This window comes from Etheostoma cragini, chromosome 19, assembly GCF_013103735.1.
Source record: "Etheostoma cragini isolate CJK2018 chromosome 19, CSU_Ecrag_1.0, whole genome shotgun sequence".
Classification (NCBI taxonomy): domain Eukaryota; kingdom Metazoa; phylum Chordata; class Actinopteri; order Perciformes; family Percidae; genus Etheostoma; species Etheostoma cragini.
Window position 1 is genome coordinate 10,824,780 of NC_048425.1, and position 15,694 is coordinate 10,840,473.

General features: G+C 38.1%; 2 protein-coding genes and 1 long non-coding RNA gene across 5 annotated transcripts in view; 1 reads left to right on the forward strand and 2 right to left on the reverse strand.

Annotated features, from left to right (window-relative positions):
- The window catches only part of LOC117934863 (placenta-specific gene 8 protein-like), a 12,407-nt gene extending 7,944 nt beyond the window's left edge, over nucleotides 1-4,463 (reverse strand). Inside the window, exons 1-3 of one of the 2 annotated variants that reach the window (XM_034856906.1) lie at nucleotides 4,345-4,463; nucleotides 2,522-2,623; nucleotides 2,207-2,361 (exon numbers count right to left, since the gene is read on the reverse strand). In XM_034856906.1, coding sequence (XP_034712797.1) covers nucleotides 2,207-2,361; nucleotides 2,522-2,621 — 255 coding nt within the window. In that variant the 5' untranslated portion in view covers nucleotides 2,622-2,623; nucleotides 4,345-4,463. Of the gene's footprint in view, nucleotides 1-2,206; nucleotides 2,362-2,521; nucleotides 2,629-4,344 lie in introns of both variants that reach the window. The other variant, XM_034856905.1, reaches the window with a different exon arrangement.
- A 656-nt stretch (nucleotides 4,464-5,119) lies between these two features.
- On the reverse strand, nucleotides 5,120-5,439 carry LOC117934880. The gene is made up of 2 exons (XR_004654582.1): nucleotides 5,320-5,439; nucleotides 5,120-5,211 (listed from the first exon to the last, which is right to left on the reverse strand). It is a non-coding gene; the product is annotated as an uncharacterized LOC117934880 (long non-coding RNA).
- A 6,075-nt stretch (nucleotides 5,440-11,514) lies between these two features.
- On the forward strand, nucleotides 11,515-15,478 carry si:dkey-112a7.4. Of its 2 annotated transcripts, none has more exons than XM_034856923.1 (3): nucleotides 11,515-11,676; nucleotides 12,818-13,160; nucleotides 14,561-15,478. In XM_034856923.1, the coding sequence occupies exons 2-3, from the start codon at nucleotides 12,980-12,982 to the stop codon at nucleotides 14,638-14,640; spliced, it is 261 nt and encodes an 86-aa protein (XP_034712814.1). In that variant the 5' UTR covers nucleotides 11,515-11,676; nucleotides 12,818-12,979; the 3' UTR covers nucleotides 14,641-15,478. The 2 variants fall into 2 exon arrangements, with proteins under 2 accessions (XP_034712814.1, XP_034712813.1); XM_034856922.1 differs by lacking the exon at nucleotides 11,515-11,676 and adding an exon at nucleotides 12,206-12,473.
- The last annotated feature ends 216 nt before the right edge of the window (nucleotides 15,479-15,694 follow it).

Sequence of the window (15,694 nt, forward strand, 5' to 3'; positions counted from 1 at the left end):
ATTTTTCGACGTACTATACTATGGCTTTCTTGTCACTTTTTCGACATACTATACTATAGCTTTTTTTATCGCTTTTTTGACATACTATACTATGGCTTTTTTATCCCTTTTTTCACCATGCTATTCTATGGCGTTTTAATCCTTTTTTTTGACATACTATACTATGGCTTTTTTATCGTTTTTTTTAGACATACTATACTATGGCTTTTTTATCGCTTTTTTTTTAACATACTATACTATTGCTTTTTATCCCTTTTTAAACAAACTATACTATGGCTTTTTTATCGCATTTTTAGCTATAGTATATACTATGGCTTTTTATCGCATTTTTCGACCTACTATACTATGACTTTTTAATCAATTTTTTTGATATGCATACTATTGCTTTTTTCTGATTTTTTTCGCATACTATACTATTGCTTTTTATCCCTTTTTTAACATGCTATACTATGGCTTTTTATTGCATTATTCAACATACTATACTATGGCTTTTTAATCGCTTTTTTCAACATGCAATACTATGGCTTTTTATCGCATTTTTCGACATACTATACTATGGCTTCTTTATGGCTTTTTTCGAATACTATACTATGGCTTTTTTATGGCTTTTTTTGACATACTAAACTATGGCTTTCTTGTCACTTTTTCGACATACTATACTATGGCTTTTTATCGCATTTTTCGACATACTATACTATGGCTTTTTAATCGCTTTTATCAACATACTATACTATGGCTTTTTTATGGCTTTTTTCGACATACTATACTGTTTTTTTAATCGCATTATTGGACATACTATACTATGGTGTTTTTATCGCTTTTTTCAACATACTATACTATGGCTTATTTATCGCTTTTTTCAACATACTATACTTTGGCTTTTTTATCGCTTTTTTCAACTTACTATACTATTGCTTTTTATCCCTTTTTTTAAAAAGCAATGAAAAAGCCATAGCTTTTTCATCCCTTTTTTCGACATACTATACTATGGCTTTTTTTATCCTTTTTTCACCATGCTATACTATGGCTTTTTATGGTTTTTTTTGACATACTATACTATGGCTTTTTTATGGCTTTTTTCGACATACCATACTATGGCTTTTTATCCCTTTTTTAACATGATACACAATGGCTTTTTATGGCTTTTTTCGACATACTATACTATGGCTTTTTATGGCTTTTTTCGACATACTATACTATAGCTTTTTTATCGCTTTTTTCGACATACTATACTATGGCTTTTTATCGCTTTTTTCGACATACTATACTATGGCTATTTTCTGGCTTTTTTCGACCTATTATACTATGTTTTTCTATCACATTTTTCGAACCAACAATAATGTGGCTTTTTCTTTCCCTTTTTTGACATGCTATACTATGGCTTTTTAATCAATTTTTCGACATACTTTACTATGGCTTTTTTTAACGTAGTATACTTTGTTTTTTGATCACTTTTTCGACATTCTATACTTTGGCTTTTTATCCCTTTTCTTGACATACTGTACTATGTTTTTTACTGCTTTTTTTGACATACTATTCCATGGCGTTTTCATCACTTATTTCGACATACTATACTATGTTTTTTTGTTGCTTTTTTGACATGCTCTGCTATGGCTTTTTTATCCCTTTTTTCAACATACTGTACAATGGCTTTTGTATAATTTTTTGACATGCTACACTATGGCTTTTTATCATTTTTTTGGTAATATTATACTACGGCTTTTTTATCCCTATTTTTAGACATATTATAATCTGGCTTTTTAACAACTTTAATCGACATACTATACTATGGTTTTCATCACTTTATTTGACATACTATACTATGGCTTTTTAATTGCTTTTTTCAACATACTATACTATGGCTTTTTAATAACTTTTTTCGGCATACTATACTATGGCTTTTTAGCCCCTTTTTAGACTTACTATACTATGGTCTTTTTTAGAATTTTCTTATTCCTTTTTTCGACCTACTATACTATTGTTTATTTATCACTTTTTTTGGACATGCTATACCTGGCGTTTTCATCACTTATTTTGACATACTATACTATGACTTTTTCTTTTTTCTTCCAACAGAAAAGACGAAGGCAACAGAATTCTTTACTGATTAAAAAACAAGCACAATTCACTTTTATTTATTTTGCCATTCAATCAATATGACATTTACCAACAATGATCATTTAATAGTGAAATCTGGGTGTATTACCCGAATGCCGTATCGTTCCCTGACAGACGCCCTCATGGCGAGAGATGCCGGTGGCACGCAGGCAATACAGTCGAGCAGAGGCAGACATGGACATGCACCCAGTGCACTGGTCACCCTACAGGTGTACACTGGGAGGCAGCACAGGGCAAAGCAGCCTGTCCATATACACACAGGCACACACACACACCCACGCACACATAGTAGATCAACTAACAGTACACAAAAACATGACATGACAGTGATTTTCAGACATTTTTCTGCATTTAGCAGAAACAGACAGAAGTATTATTTCCTTCATTATTGTTGCACACTTACAGTCACCCATGTCTTTATGGCACTCACACAGGCCAGTACTCCATTGACCTGCCTCCTGACCCCTGCTCTCCGGCTGGACCTTGACCACCTGTCGAGACATGGCTGAGCTTGCCACGAACGACCATGATAAATAGGTGGGGACACAATTAAAATACCGCAACATTAAAAATGAACTGTCGTGGTGAAAACTTAGGAGCACCATTGTGGCTTTGATGCTCTTTATTACTGATGGGTTCAAATGTTGTATTCTTTCTAGTTTTTACTAACATTTTTCTATTCTCTAGTTGGACTTGCCGATACTGTTCAGTATTTCCCATACTGGTATCATTATCTTACTTTTATTAATAATTTTAATTTTAATTATTACATATCATAACATTGGTTTGTTATTACTGGTGCATTCATGTATGGAGCATTTTACAGTATGTGGCATGTGATCGATACAGAGCAAATTCTAACTATTTTTTATACTGTACATTTGGTCTGTTGGATTTAAAACTAATGTACTCAAATAAAAATAAAAAACTTCATAGCAAAACGCAAAATTTCCTGGCAGAAAAATACCAATACCTTTGCTTTTAAGTTCACGGATGATTCTGTTAATCAAATAAAAAAAGGAAAATGCTGTAGATTTACACTAACCCATTAACTGGACTTTAACAGACCTTTCTATTAATCCAACAAATCTAAATACGGAAAAACACTACAGAGAATTACCACGGTATCTAAGCCTGTATTTCTACATACTTTTCTAACAGTGTAGCAAATTACTAGTACAAATGCTAGTAGAAATTGTACTAGTTACCATCTGCCACACAGGTTGTTTAATGTCAAACACTTATTTTGAAAAACAGAGTTGCCAGGAATCTCGGAAGCATGTTACATTCCCTCCAAAGAACAAATGGCAAAAGTCTAGAAGCATTCATATGGACTATTATTTACATATATGCTGTACACACTGCAGTACTACTGATCACTGGATTCTCATCACTATCTTGGCCACAATTTAATGCACTAACTGTATTCTGACTCTTAACTACATCTCAGCAACGTTATAGTCTTTTTATGTATATAATGTTAACACCATACCACTTTTGCATATCCATCGAATTACTTACACCTTACTTTGTGCCGGCTCTGAACTGCCTACGTTATCTGTACCTTTGTAGTCTATTGCATTCTGTTTTCTAGAACTATTTTGAATGTGAAACTGTATGTTGTCTTTCACATTTGTTCTTTTCTTGGGCAGGTTGCCGATGCAAATTAGAACCTGTTCTCAATTGCCTAACTGGTTAAACAAAGGTTAAATAAAAACTTTTTTTTTAATAAAAGACTTTGAGGAGATTGGGGTTGTTATCTGATCTACTGGTTTGCATCCAAAGAAAATTTTGGCCTATTGCTAGTTGCTATTGCTGCCCCTTTGCAATCTATTACCTCTACACATTTCCACCAGATAAATAAAAAGAGGATGAAAAGCAGCCGACTCTGTATCCGCAACTAATAATTCTGGCCAAAGGCAACATCCACAGGAAACCATTATCTTGGTCAAAAGATAAGCTCAACAAGCCCGTTAGGTGCACAGAACAAAGGTCCACGCCCCTAACTCTCACTAAAGATTAAACACGGCTGTCTCCTGACATGAGTTCCTCTTGGGCTCTGCTCTCCAGCCACACAGGAGAGAAAAAATTCCACTGGAACGTTCCAATTTATTTCTGGCACATGTGTGGTTCAGAACCAGCGTGCTTGTACTGTGATTAACATCAGTGAAGTAGAACTAAAAATATGTAACTAGTTTTTTTTTTAATGAAGAATAGATGTCTTACCTGTCTGCGCTTGTTCAATCCCACCCAAATACACAAGCACAGTTATCTTCTGTGGGATTTTGTCTCTATTTCTGTCTTCTTACTTGAAATTTTGCGTGTGTGTGTGCTCTTTGCTTAACTGCAATGTTTTCCTGTAAACATGAAACTGCCAGATAAGGCGGGTAAACAAGGCAATGCCCTCCCATGACACTTGACTCAGCTGACATGTAGCAAGTTCATGCGGACACCATAGTGAGAGCTAAGTTGATGTCCAGACACTGTTTCTCTACTAGTTTAGAGTTCATAGTTTATTATAAGGATCCACAAAAAAATGAGTTTTGTTATTTCTCTGCATCAGCTGTGGGTCTGCAGTCTTCCTGGCGTCCAAAAACAACAACAAATCAGACCAAGGGCGTAAGTTTTGTTTCAAAGCAAGGCAAGGCAGCTTTCTTCACATAGCACATTTCAGCAACGGGACAATTCAGAATGCTTTACATAAAACATTAAAGAGCAGTTGAAAACAATGCAAAATGTAAAAACAAGCATGATATCATAGGACGCTACTACTACTGCTAGCTGTTGCTCTATACATGCAATCCACCAGCAATCCTTGCCATTCCCAGAACGGACGGTCCCATTGGACTTAGTTTGTTATTCTCATTGTATGTTTACATAGATGGTCATACGTACATTTTCAACCATGTCACTTCAGTAACAATTACATTTTTTTTTAAATCAGACAATGTACAAGAATAAAAGTTACAGGGTAGTACAAGAAGTGAACAAATATTTAAAGAAAGGTTGCATCAAAAAAGGGCACTATGCAGTTTGGGCCATTTCTTCGCTGTTTTCTTGCTTTTTGTTCACAGGTTTCTCTATAGAGCCCCCCTAAAGGTTCTCTATAGAGCTACAGAGTCCCCCTACAGGTTGTTCTATAGAGCCCACCCTACAGGTTTCTCTATAGAGTCCCCCTACAGGTTTCTCTATAGATCCCACCCTACAGGTTTCTCTATAGAGTCCCCCCTACGGGTTTCTCTATGGAGCCCCCCCTACAGCTTCGGAATAGATAGTTGGCAGCTTCTATGTTTACTTGTGTCTGACTCCTCGCCCGGTCCGTCCGCTATCCTAGATTTCTGCTTCTTTTTTGCCATCAAGTACATATCATGTCTCCTGCATCCCCCATTACCCCCGTCACGCCATCCCTAACTACACCTATACATACGAGAATATTAAAACATTTCATGACACGTACAGGAAGAGAAAAGAAACACAAAGTCTAACATGACACATGGGTAGCTCACAAAGACAAAAAAAGTAATTAAAATACTGTCAATACTGTCTTAAAATAACAACAAAAATAAGATATAACAGCTCATGTTACAAAAATTAGTCAAGTGAAGGTGAGATTTAAGTTTCTTTTTTTGAATTGTGCCCTTTCTCTTGTAAATCTTATGTCACTTAAAAATTGCCTCTCTGGAATAATAAAGATAACTAGTCAGTGGCATCATACTTGTTAGGTCAATTCAATTAAACCAGTTATTAATAATCAGTTATAGACCTTCATCCCCACTGCCAACACCACACTGAACAGCAACACATAGACAGCATCAAACAGGTCCATTCAGTCTTCTTCTTGTACTGTTTTTGCATTATTACATTGTTTCTATATGTATCTTTATGTTCTTATATGTAGTTTGTGTCATTTGAGCCTGCCTACTACTTGTGACGGACAGCAACGTTTTTCTCATCTTATCATATTGCCCTTGTGGAAAAGAAGAGTGTTTTGGTGTGAGAGTTACACCACTGATAATTCAGCAAGAGGTGTGAGAAATACCAAAATGTCATCACAGGACACTTTTTTTTAATGAACCACCAGTGTATCATCGAGAGTAAGAATTTGAATTACAGGAACCATGACTTTCATTTTTTTTTTTTTTTTTATGAGCTATGCTGATACTTAACTGTGTGAAAACCATGGCCATTTCTAAGCGTTGTTTGACTCATGTCACATTATTACTCACTGGGAGTTCATTTGTCACTCTTTCTGCAACTTTTGAATCTCAAATTAACAAGCACAACCATGGCCAGACGTAGGAATAGCTCCTGAACGTCTTTTGGGCATTACAACCCAGTTATAAAGGCATAAAACATAACAAAAAGGAAAAATTTCCGTTACATTTATTTGATTATTACTTTATATTTTTAAACCAAAAAAAAAGTTGAATCAGATGATACACCATCTACATAAACAATACAAGAAAAAACAATAATTCCCACAAAGAATTGTTTGCATTTTTCAAAACTTAGCACCAGTGGTGGAATGTAACAGAGTACATTTACTCAAGTACTGTCCTAAAGTCCAAATGTTGAGGCTCTTGGACTTTACTTGAGTCTTTTTTTTTCATGCCATGTTCTACTTCTACTCCTCTACATTGAAGAGAGAAATGTTCTTTTTTACTAGTTTTGCATTGAGCACTTTCTCTTTGAATAATGTAAGTAAATTACACAATTTCAATGCGGAAATGTGAAGGAGTCTTTTTTTTACAGTGGGGTATTAGTACTTTTACTTAAGTAAAGTATCTGAGTACTTCTTTCACCATTGTTTATAAGAATGTCTCTTTCAAAAGATTCTGCTCAGTGAAAAATACATCAAATCAAAAGAGAAGCAATTTATGGAATTCCACCGTTTGGACATGTGATCTGTTGGGATATGGGACTTGTCATTGTCTTGTGTGAAACATGAATGGCCCACTGGAGTGAATCCCACCCCTATCAAGCAAAAACCTGTCTCCTCTTGTGTAGGGGATGCAGCTGACACAGGGGATTAACAGAGATAAGATGCATGATGGGTAACAAAGTTTCAAATCCAGTGGTGGAAGAAATATTCAGATCCAAAGTACTGATACCACACTGTAAAAAAATACTCTTTGAGATGTAAAGGTCCTGCATTGAAAATGTTACTTAGGTAAGAATGTAATTAGCATTAGGAAAATGCACTTAAAGTATTAAAAGTAAAAGTACTAATGGGAAACTATCCAAACAGTTCTGTCAATCAGCCAAGTGTTTAATGGTCTAATGATTTCAGCTGGACTTGCAGGGCTGTATATCGTTTGGTAAGTTTTGTTTGTAAAAATCATCGCATTTTATAAACTACATGTAAGTTGTGTGCAAAAATCTTAATTTCTAAAGTAACTTGTAACTAAAGCTGTCAGTACTTGAGTAAATGTACTTAGTTACTTCCACCACTGGTGATCACACAGGGGAGTAACAGAGGTTAAATGCATGGTGGGTAATAAACTATCACATCCACCCCAAAATATAGAACCTGATCATTCACAGTCAAAGCTGATCATACTAATTTAGTAACAACTGTATACTATTTATACGAGGAGATACAAGAAAGAGGAAAATGTAGTGTGTTATAGGCACGGATTTATAATTACTAGGTCAAAATAAAAATACCAGCAGGTTAACTGAGCCTTCTTCAGAGCCCTGACTTTATTATGGCGAGAAAGGTTATTTAAGGTCATGCCTGCAATTTTTCCACACACTCTGGCAACCCCCTGCAGCCTGTTTTTGTTTTTGAGGTCAAGGGACCCATGCCAGCTGACAAAGGAGAACGTGAGGACAATGAAACATTTTCATGCAGGTGTTGTCAACAAAGAAAAGTTGAAGCTTACGGTAAACATACATGTATGTTATGTGCTGGTGGGCTTTTCCACACACAGCGTCAATGTTGTTGTCTCTAACAAAATAAAAAAAGAGTTATATATTGTGTCTGGAACTGTGACGGATGTTTCAACCAGTGTAATTAAAGCAAAAAAACGTTAAGGCAATAGTTCAACATTTTTGGAAATATTCACTCAATGTTCATTCTGTGCAAGATGAGAGGATAGATACCTCTCTCACAATTGGCGAATAGCCCATCACTAGCTACTAGCCTGTTAGCTTAGCTTAGCTTAAAGACAGGGAGGAGGAAAACAACCCAGCACACAACCCCTATTAAATGGCTGATTATTAATTTGGACACTTTTTTTGCTTTTAAATGAGATACTTGTTAAATAGTGACCTTTTTCTGTTGCATTCAGTGGAATCAGTTAGCTGTCTTCCTGTTTCAGCCTTTATACTACGCTGCACCGAGGTAATTATCTTCTTATCTAACTCTCTGCAAATGATGTGAATTAGCATCCAATTACTGTTAAGCTCCACTTGAAATCAAACAAGCACAAACAAAGAAGAAAACTAAAGTCTGCTTAACAAATTATTTATTTATTTACAATGCATGAAAGGTCCCAGACATGCATAATATATTGTAAGGATAATGTGGTGTAATTTCCTGTTGTGATGTGACTATTATGCGACATGATATAATGGGATGTAACGGCTAACGTAATGCGATCATTTGATCCTAATGAGCCGTGTTTAAGGTCTTCCACAACCGCTCTCTCTGTATAATTTCACTCAGTCATACCATGGACATCGGAAAAATAGAAAACAATCTAGGGCAGTCTGGCCTCCACTCTGGAAAATAAGAGGGGAAAAAAATGCAGACAGATTAAAGATCTTTACTAAATATTCACACAGAAAAGAGAAAAATCTCTATCTCACACCCAGGTGCAGTGTCAGGTCACTCACTGTGACGGTTTCCTCTGCTGCAGATGCATTCGATCAGATTCTGTTTCTCCACAAGGTTTTTGGGAAGCGGATGGTAGCACTTTATTTTTCCCTTGGGAAAAACTGCAATGAAAACAGAGGTGGTCACTAAAATTTCCAGCATAGAAACTCAGTTCATAATCACATTTGATGCCTGTTTTTTTTTTTTTACCCGACAACAGCTAGTTGCATCAAAGCATCGAAGCTAGTTGATGCGACAACAGAAAAGTCTGGAGAAAAACCAAACCTTTAAGGCCAATAGGAGACCCCAAGACAGGATTATAAAAGCCCAGATGATCAAGCTCTATTCCCATGCTGACGTTTTTCTTAAGAAGAAAGAATTCCAACACATCCAACAATTCTTCCATGCAAGTGCTTTAACATTCATAAATATGACATTAGACTTAATGACATAGGTAGTGATGACGCAGTGGATATGACACATGCCTTTGCTGTGGGAGATCTGGGATTAATACCCACTGTGATACATCCACCAATGTGTCCCTGAGCAAGGCACTTCTGCAACCTGTGGTACCACTGTAAGTTAGGAAACTACTAGAACTGTTGGGTCCTTGTAAATTATGTGGTTTAGTGTGGTTTAGACCTACTCTATCTGTCGAGATAACTCTTGTTATGAATTGATACTATTAATAAAATTTAATTGAATTGAAATTGGATCAAGTCGTCAGCTAAATGACGTTTGACGTAATGTAAAAAAAGAAAGATTGACACTCATGGTCCAGAAGAGCCTAAATTTTAGTTTCTTCTATAAATGATGGTCAAGTCATGCATGCTGTCGGACATGCTGATTGTCACCGTTGCAAATGTTTAACCTCAATGTATGAAAGACCAACGGACACTCACCTTTGCACCAGCACTTGCGGATGTGCACTGAGGACCCACGAGATCCAACATGGGACTCTGTACACAGTGGGAAAAAGACAAGTAGCAAGAGATCATTTACATGGAACAATGATCATTCATCAACCGAATTGTATAATTTCCTGTGTTTGTCAATGTTAACAAGTTCGTCCGATGCATTCATGCAGAAACAACTCCAGTAGAAATTCTGGTCATGTTTACCAGTGCTGTAGTAGAAGGTGTCAACCAGAATGATGAGCAGGAGAGTAGCACTTACGATCCTGGACATGATGGCAGTGTGTTCGCTCCGTTCACAACAAAACTGTTGGACTGTCTCCACAGGGGAAGCAAATTATATACCAACCCTGTCCATGCACATGTGGGTCTGCAGAGTTTGATCAAAGGGCAGATCATTCTTGGCAAGACAGCCAAGGGGGATTTTGTTTGGGTAATCGCCCAGCCTTGCATGAATTCATCCTCACAATGTGATGCATAATGGAGATAATACATTCCCACAAATGTTTACTTGAGAGCTTGTCGTGTGTGTGTTGGTGTGTTAGGTGGAAGTTTACTGGTTTTAGTGAAAGTACATAAACTTAGAATCAACCTCACACCAAATACACACTCCTAGAAAGATCTGTGTGCAGAATTTGTCCAAGGACGAGTTGTATTTTTGCCTTTTACAGGTCCAAGCCCGAGGGTCCCAGCCGGGCTCTGGAACCCGATTGTTTTTTTAAGATGATTTCTTCATTATTATTATTATTATTGTTCCCCACGTAAAACTCACACTATTGCCTAAACTGTACATGGTGGCACTGTGCCATTTTCAGGACTGGTCCAAAACTCTGCAAAGACCTCAGGCGCAACAATTGACCCACTTCCACCACTAGATGGCTATAGCGGGAAAAAACGTTGCAACGTTTTATAACTCCCAGACAGTACATCGGACATTTAAAAACTATATATCCACGCATTACCTAGATCTAACTGACTCTCCTGATATAGTCCAAGTCCATTTCCACCCAGACTTTTATGCGTAAAAACGTGCAATTTTTCGAAACCCAATTTGGTAAAGATAGCCCATTAGGGGGCGCTGTAATCAACGTAGACCATTTTGGGCCATTTTATCCCTTCTGAGGTCGAGTGTGTCGTACATGACGCCAAACAAAACTTCTGATTCATAACTTTGTAACCTAATAACATAACTAGTAGATACATACGGTCTTTTGGAGCTAAAAACTAACAGTGTCCCCATTCTGCTGATGTCTTTGCTTTGTTGATGTTTAACAAGCTTTTATAGAAAATAAAATCAGACTGACCAGAGGTGCTCAAAAGTCCTTTGGGTCTCTGGGGATATTTGCAACGGCACCGTACCCCCGACCTCGCGGCTTCAGTTTGTCCTTTTTGCTACTTCTACGTCTTTTTGAAAATGGCCCACTCACCTTTGTACTGCCAAAACACTATTTTTGCTTACGCCTGTGGTGTGTACATGTCCCCTCAAGTTAAATGTACTAGTTTGAACCATGTTTTGCTGCACAGCATAAGTTTGTAGTGACTGAGTGTCCATTGGGTTTAATGATTTGCTCTCCCTTTGCCTGTGTTAGTCCAGAGTTGACTCAGTTTGAAAGGCCTAATGTTGACCATTTTTGCATCACCATTTCAGGCAAAGGTCAAGCCAGAAACCTTCGCAGTCTGTTCTTTATAACCAAGGCTAGCCCTGTGTGTCGGGATAGGACTCCATATGTTAGGTTACGGTTAGGTGAGGTGACTGGTTTGGCTCGAACTAAGTAAAGGGAAACTCAAAATCAATGAGGAAACATTGACACTGACTCAAGATTGGTGAGTCTATTTAACTCTTTGTGCTTCACTTCAGACATTTTAAGCTTTTATTACATTTTGCAAAAGTTTTCAAATTTTTGGAAATTCAACCTCAGCTTCTATAATAAGTTTTCATAATAGTAGTCACCATACAGACACTCAGACCCTAAGGACAAATGTGGCGTTATGTTAACAAAGTGCCATTAACTGGAAAAGAATGGATTTTTTGGTAGTTGTGATCAGGACTGAGGCAGGTTTGACAAATTAATTTGAAAATAAAATTATGGCAAATTTTTAAGCAGACGGTTGTCTTCTAAGGCAACAACAGGGGAGTTATTTTCATTTTCTTGTGTAATATAATTATGTTTGTATGTACCTGCATTTAAGTGAGCTGACGTACACTGCTGCCTCTGACATAAAGCATGTTATAACCTATATTGGGAATACTGAGCGGTGCCTGTCATTGGCTGGCGCATGAGTCACTCTATCATTACTGAAGGTGCGCACCCACTACACTCGCGAAACTTTCGTACGCCTTCTTCGCTGTATAATCCGAAATGTCATCACTGTCCTTTCTATCGACCGCACGGTGACGTACGCTCGTGCTGCTATGAGTCAACTCAGTCAAGACACAATACGAGGAAATCCCCAATGCCGAATAAACGACGAGTGGCCCCTTTAAATCGACGCTTCCTCGGTGGTGTGTGCCAAGAGAGAGAGAGAGAAAGAGAGAGAGAGCTCTGATAAACAACAACACTGTTCTCAGAAACCCGCGTCTACTAGATCCAGCTCTTTACTGCATCCTCGGTGAAGAAAAGGTGAGTTCGTTTTTTTAAAATCATATTTCACGTATCCCTAAAGGATTTTAGAGGACGCGACCTGTTAGCTTAATGTTGCCTTTTGAAGCGGGCGGAAAAGCAGTTTATTACAGTGAGTAGACCAAACGGAAGACACGTTACTGTACTGCCCCGCTGTTTAATGGTCAGGACGACATTTGCTACACCTGTTAGTTTTAATACAGTAGCAAACACATACCAGTTACGTCGTTTTGTTTCAATATTAAACAGCGGAGAAGTGTTGTGTTGTGCGCACGTGCCAAAAGCTGTCCGCTTTTTGACGTATGAGAGCTATTTTTGACCAGCGTATTTACTTTCTTTCCCAGGTTGCGAGGACTTGTCTCTCTGTTATTTTCAACATTCTGTCGTCTGTTGTTCATACATTCATTGTTGAATGCCATTGCGGAAGTGAGAAGCTTTTCGACACGACGCAGAGCTTGGGTTGTGTGGACATCTAGCGGCCAATCCGGAGAAGGCGCCATCTCGAGATGTACGGAGCTTCAGGTATCCCAGAGCTCATCCAGCCCAGCGGGCCGCCCCGGCAGCCGGGTCCGGCCGGACAGTATAACCCGGGACACCCCCAGGTCAACGGCGACGGCGGGGGAGCCAACCCTCAGAGACTCGGACAGAGGGCACCCAAGCTGGGGCAGATAGGTCGAACCAAGAAAGGTAAGGGACTGGCACTTCAATTACATGATGACATAAGCACACAAGTGCTATTGTGATGACAAAGACGAAAAGGCAAACACTTATTTCGAAGGCTCTTTAGTAATATTCAGAAACGAGACCCTATTTTCTATATAGTATTTTCTGTACTATATGACATAGTCATAGGGACACCTAAAGCAGACTTTTTTTAAATGGGTGAGTGATCTATGATGTAGAAAAATGACAATACCTTTTTTAAACGTTTTGTATACTGAAAACACAGTAAGAACATAACCTTGACTACATAAAAAAATAAATACAAAAAAGCTCCTTATGGACAATAAAAATCTAAATCTGCACCAGACCACACAGCAGATATTGCGGATGCAGACTAATGCACAATGGTAACCTGTTATTTTCACATGCAAAGGTTTGTAGGGCTGCAGTAGTTATGTAATCATTTGGAGAGCAATAACACCACTCCTATAATTAAACAATGATCATGTTCATTTAGTACCTCCATGCTTTTGTTTTTCTGTGAAAGCAAGGAGGCAAATTCAGATTGGCATTTTTTGAAGTGTATTTTGTTGGAGTTTGAATAGATTTTTCAGACGTAGCTGATAAGTTGCAGCCCGTAATGTCTGCTTAATTACATGGAGCATCATATTAACTTAATCTGCAAACACTACAGACTCTGGAGGATGGGATGGGAATCTCACATTTTCAAATATTGAATTATATTGAACTGTCATCCTTTTTTTTGAGTCTTTGTGGCTTTATTTTCAAAATTAGCATCTTGTCTAGCATGTGGCTAAAACACACAATCCAAAGTATAGCAGCTCAAACATTGCTCAAAAGAGTTTGCTCCTTGTCAATAATAGGTCATATTTAAAAAACAATAATTAGGATATGCTTGGTGCCAAAACTATGCACATGACAGACCTTTAGGCTTAAATAAAAAATGTGACATTTTTGTAAATATGCTTATTCACACTGCTGACGAGCCTGTTTAATATTGAGTGACTGCCAGCGTTCGGTTAGCTTAGCCTAGCATAACAACTGGAAACAAGAGCAAACAGCTAGCCTGGCTAAGCGAATGAGCAATTTTCTTCACATATGAAACTATTCCATTAAAGGGACAGTACACTACAAAATCCATTGTTTCCATCTCACGCCACCTACACATGATCCGTAATAAAACCACTCTGCGCTGGCTGTGCCATTGTTTTACTACGGGCAGAGCGGTGGCGGGCAACTCGGGAGGAAGCGCTACCCTTGGTGTGGCAAATATCTATTTTAATTTAAGAGAACTAATCTACTAATGTCTAAATAGAAAAAATAGATGTAAGCTATTCTATTTTCTTTCACTGACTTCTTCACTTCGAGACTTCACTTTCTGACTTTTGGCCTTTCCTCCTTAGTGGACCTGGACGATGAAGACTTGGATGACATCATGAACAACAACGGGCAGTGTCCTGTATCCCTGTCGCCCATCTCTTAAACTTCACCAAGAAGTGCCAAAAAAAAAAAACAAGATGCCAAAACTCCCTGTCAGTGATCTTGGCCTTCGATCCTGTCGTGTGTCCTACACTGAAGCCTCTGACGGCTCAAACCAGGCACACCAAGCGGCCCATTTAGCGGCAGCTGAAGCCTACAGGCCCTGATTGTACATAGTGTTTATTTAACTTACCTTTGGTCAGACTGTGAATGGATTGTCTTGCACCGCTCTCTACTCTATACCTCGGTAGGCAGTCGATTATCAGCACTGGAGAGAAAGATTCGGAGGAAGTGTCTATATTTTTCAGAGCTACTTAAGGGCTACATTTCTAAAGTTGCACTGAGCAAATGGTTCGATGAGAAGCAGCCTTCGCCCTGCCTGTTTTTTTTCCGGTGAGGGTTTCTGATTGTCTGCAGGGTTGGTTGTGTGTGTGTGTGTGTGTGTGTGTGTGTGGGAAGGGGGGGCACACACCTGTTAATGTGTAAACACACAGGTGGATTGTTAAGCTTTGGTTGTGCAATGACTATCACTGATGCAAGTGTGTACTTGCAATGTATATCCATTGGATGAAAAGCTCGCTGATTACAGAAGGAAAAAAAAGAAGAAAAAAAAAAACTACTAATTATTTATTGTTTGAAAAAAAAGGAGAGGAAACACTTTGGTTTGTTGTTATGGCTTCTACGTGTTTTTTACTCGTTTCTGAATGGAAATTGCTTCAGTCATCTAGAACTGAGATTTATTTATGTTTCCAAATGGTGCACTTTGTGGGAATGCCTGTTATGTGCAGTGACATGTTGCAGAATTCTATCCATGGAGTCTGCTTAAAAAAAGCATCAAAACACGTAACTGGTATCCTGTTATTAAGGGCTAAATGTTAAAGTATTTGAAATCACCCCACCGTCATGCTCTTTAGATCACGCAGTCAACATTTCCCTAAGCTTATTGTTGGCTTGAGCACAGACTCGGCAGTAAAATATCATAAACAACAGATTTATGGAGGGTTTTTCTTTTTTTCTTCCAAAGGCAGGGTTTCCCAGTCGGCCAGACAACTGTGATT